Below are 2,575 nucleotides of genomic sequence, written 5' to 3' on the forward strand. Positions count from 1 at the left end.
CTCTTGAAATGAAATACACGAATCAGCAACTCTGTAGTCTTTTTGTACTCACAGATATATGAGTAGATCATAAGCAACCAAGTTTTTAGACAGAAACAACGTTCAGAGAGAGAGAAAGAGATGCGAGTGCAAGTTTTGCAATAACTACGTTTTCCATTTGAGAAAGATTGGTCATTTTAAGAGACAACTAGCAGGAGTTTTTGGCGGCAACCAATCAGGGGTGTCATTTGCTTAACTCAAGTTAATACTTTGGCGCCCCAATAGTTTGGTAGCATGTGAATTAAGCTGAAAGGTATTTGAAAATTTCTCGAAAAATAGTAACACTGTAAACAACACGGTTTCTTGTGTCATTTGTGGATCAACGTTGTTTTAGGTTTAAATGATGCTGAGGGCAATTACGGTCATATTGTATATGACCAATAGTCGGTTATATTCAATCTCCATGAGAACATCTAGCTTGGGAACCATGAGATAAGTGAGAGTGGGGCCGTGCACAGTGAGATGTGCGGTGCTGATGGAGTATATGATGCAAACAGTGGAGCCCACATTAAGCGCAGATGTCACCGTTATGCAGTACATGTCTGATGATGAAAACCACAGGCGGTGTGTGGTTTCCAAACATTACACAAAAAAAAAACAAAAATTGGTATTTTGGAATATCACCTGATCCGAGGAGGCACAAGGGTTAGGCTAGGCCTAAGATTTCCATTTATTCTTTAAACCGATTCTGTGCTCACTCAACGTATAACCTGTCACGTCCACGTTCCTTGAGGCAAGGGCAAGGTGCTACTCTCGTTTGTGTATATATAGCTGAGAGCAGCCACACTAGTACCACACACCAATCCATCAAGGGAAGAAGAATAAGAGGCCCTGAAGGCAAATCAAAATTAAATAGAATAGAGATGGCTGCTTCTTCTGCTGCTTCTATCTTCAAGGTCGACGAAGCTACGCGCTCGAAGAGGAGGGAGGCCTTCGACCCACAGAAGGTGGCCCTGGGGCCCTACCGCCCCTCATGGCCGCTTGCCGAGCAACTCAAGGCGAAGGTCTCCACCAATATCGTGGATGCCAGCAGATATACTCGTTCGACCTTCGTCTCTGCCATGCAACGCGTCGAGGAACAGGCCAGCCGATGCTACAAATGGAGCGGTTCCCCTACTCCCAGCTCCACCTTCCAGACCATGCTTGTCGACGATGGGTTGTTCTTGCTGGATATTCTCAACGGAAAGGTTCTCAATACCCTTCCCAGTGCTGAGTACCAGAAGGTGCTCTACGACGTGGTGAAGCTCGAGAACCAGATCCCGTTGGTGGCCCTCCGGGAGCTTTTCCAGCTGGTGAACGGCCACGATAGGATCGAAGAGTTGCTGACCGTGTTTATGTTCACCCCCAACTACTCCGGAATGATATCGGATTTGCTGCAGCAGCTGCGCGGTGCGCGCCATCTCCTCGACGCGTTGAGGATCAAGATGCTGCCCGCCATGGCCGCAAGCACTGTCCCCGCTCCATTCACTCTTCCGAGTGAGATCGATCCTTCCGGCGACACAGGCTCTGCGGGTTTCAGTGTGCTCCACGGAGCCCGCGAGCTCGTCGACGCCGGTGAGATCACGCTGCTGCCGAACTCATTGGGCATGGTAGAATGGGTCGCATCTTCGCGTACGCTTACGCTCCCTGTGATCACCATTAGTCCAGGAATGGAAGTCTTGTTTCTGAACATGATGGCGTTCGAGCAAGGATCGGGTGATTGGAGGAAGCCGGTGACCTCTTACTTGCGCCTTCTCGGCGACCTCATGCGCACCGCCGACGACGTTGAGGCGCTACGCTCCTGCAGCGTGGTGATCAACAGCCTGCCTAGCGATAGAGAGGCGATCGAGTTCTTCAGGAGGCTTAGGCTAAGTGATGCATACGATGTAGATATGTTGTGTGGAGTTAGGATGGCAGTCAATGCGCACTGCGGCTCGATGCTGCTCTCGCGCTGCACTCGAGCCAAGCGCACCTACTTCAACGTGCCACGGCAATACCGGTTGCTTGCTGTTGCTATTGCCGTGGCTTTGCTTGTGCAGATGGTGCACACCGTCTTTCAGTGTGGCCGCTTCCCACACCCATAGAAAATGATGGGGATGAAGCCTATGTATATATATATATATATATATATATATGTCCGTATCAGAATAACTATTATTATATGAATAAGTGATATATCGATGACCGGGATGATGCATGGAAGATAGCAGGGTGCCAGAGGGCAGTCATTACTGTTGCGATATATCTCCAGTTATGTTGGTACTGTATTCGTACCATTATTATCATGTAATTTTGTTTATTCTGAAATTATGATTGTGTTAAGTTTGAAAGTGACAGCATGCTCAGGCAACTCCAATGTTGGGATGGAGTACTACTTATGAGAGCCCAACCGGAGAGTGGGTGCTTCTACGTATATCTTGGGGCCCAGCCTGCCCTATGGCAATAGACCACCATAAGAAAGCCGATAAGGTCAAACGGACCTTGGAGTCTTGGACAGAAAACTGTTCAAGGTACTTTGCATGCCATCCATCATCAAGGAGAGGGTGGTGTATGTTCT

General features: G+C 48.4%; 1 protein-coding gene across 1 annotated transcript; it reads left to right on the plus strand.

Annotated features, from left to right (window-relative positions):
• Positions 1 to 902: 902 nt before the first annotated feature.
• On the plus strand, positions 903 to 2,102 carry LOC149837698 (UPF0481 protein At3g47200-like). The gene has a single exon (XM_090008104.1). The coding sequence runs from the start codon at positions 903 to 905 to the stop codon at positions 2,100 to 2,102; it is 1,200 nt and encodes a 399-aa protein (XP_089864230.1).
• The last annotated feature ends 473 nt before the right edge of the window (positions 2,103 to 2,575 follow it).

Source organism: Nuphar pumila, chromosome 5 (assembly GCF_984573655.1).
Source record: "Nuphar pumila chromosome 5, dmNupPumi1.hap1.1, whole genome shotgun sequence".
Classification (NCBI taxonomy): domain Eukaryota; kingdom Viridiplantae; phylum Streptophyta; class Magnoliopsida; order Nymphaeales; family Nymphaeaceae; genus Nuphar; species Nuphar pumila.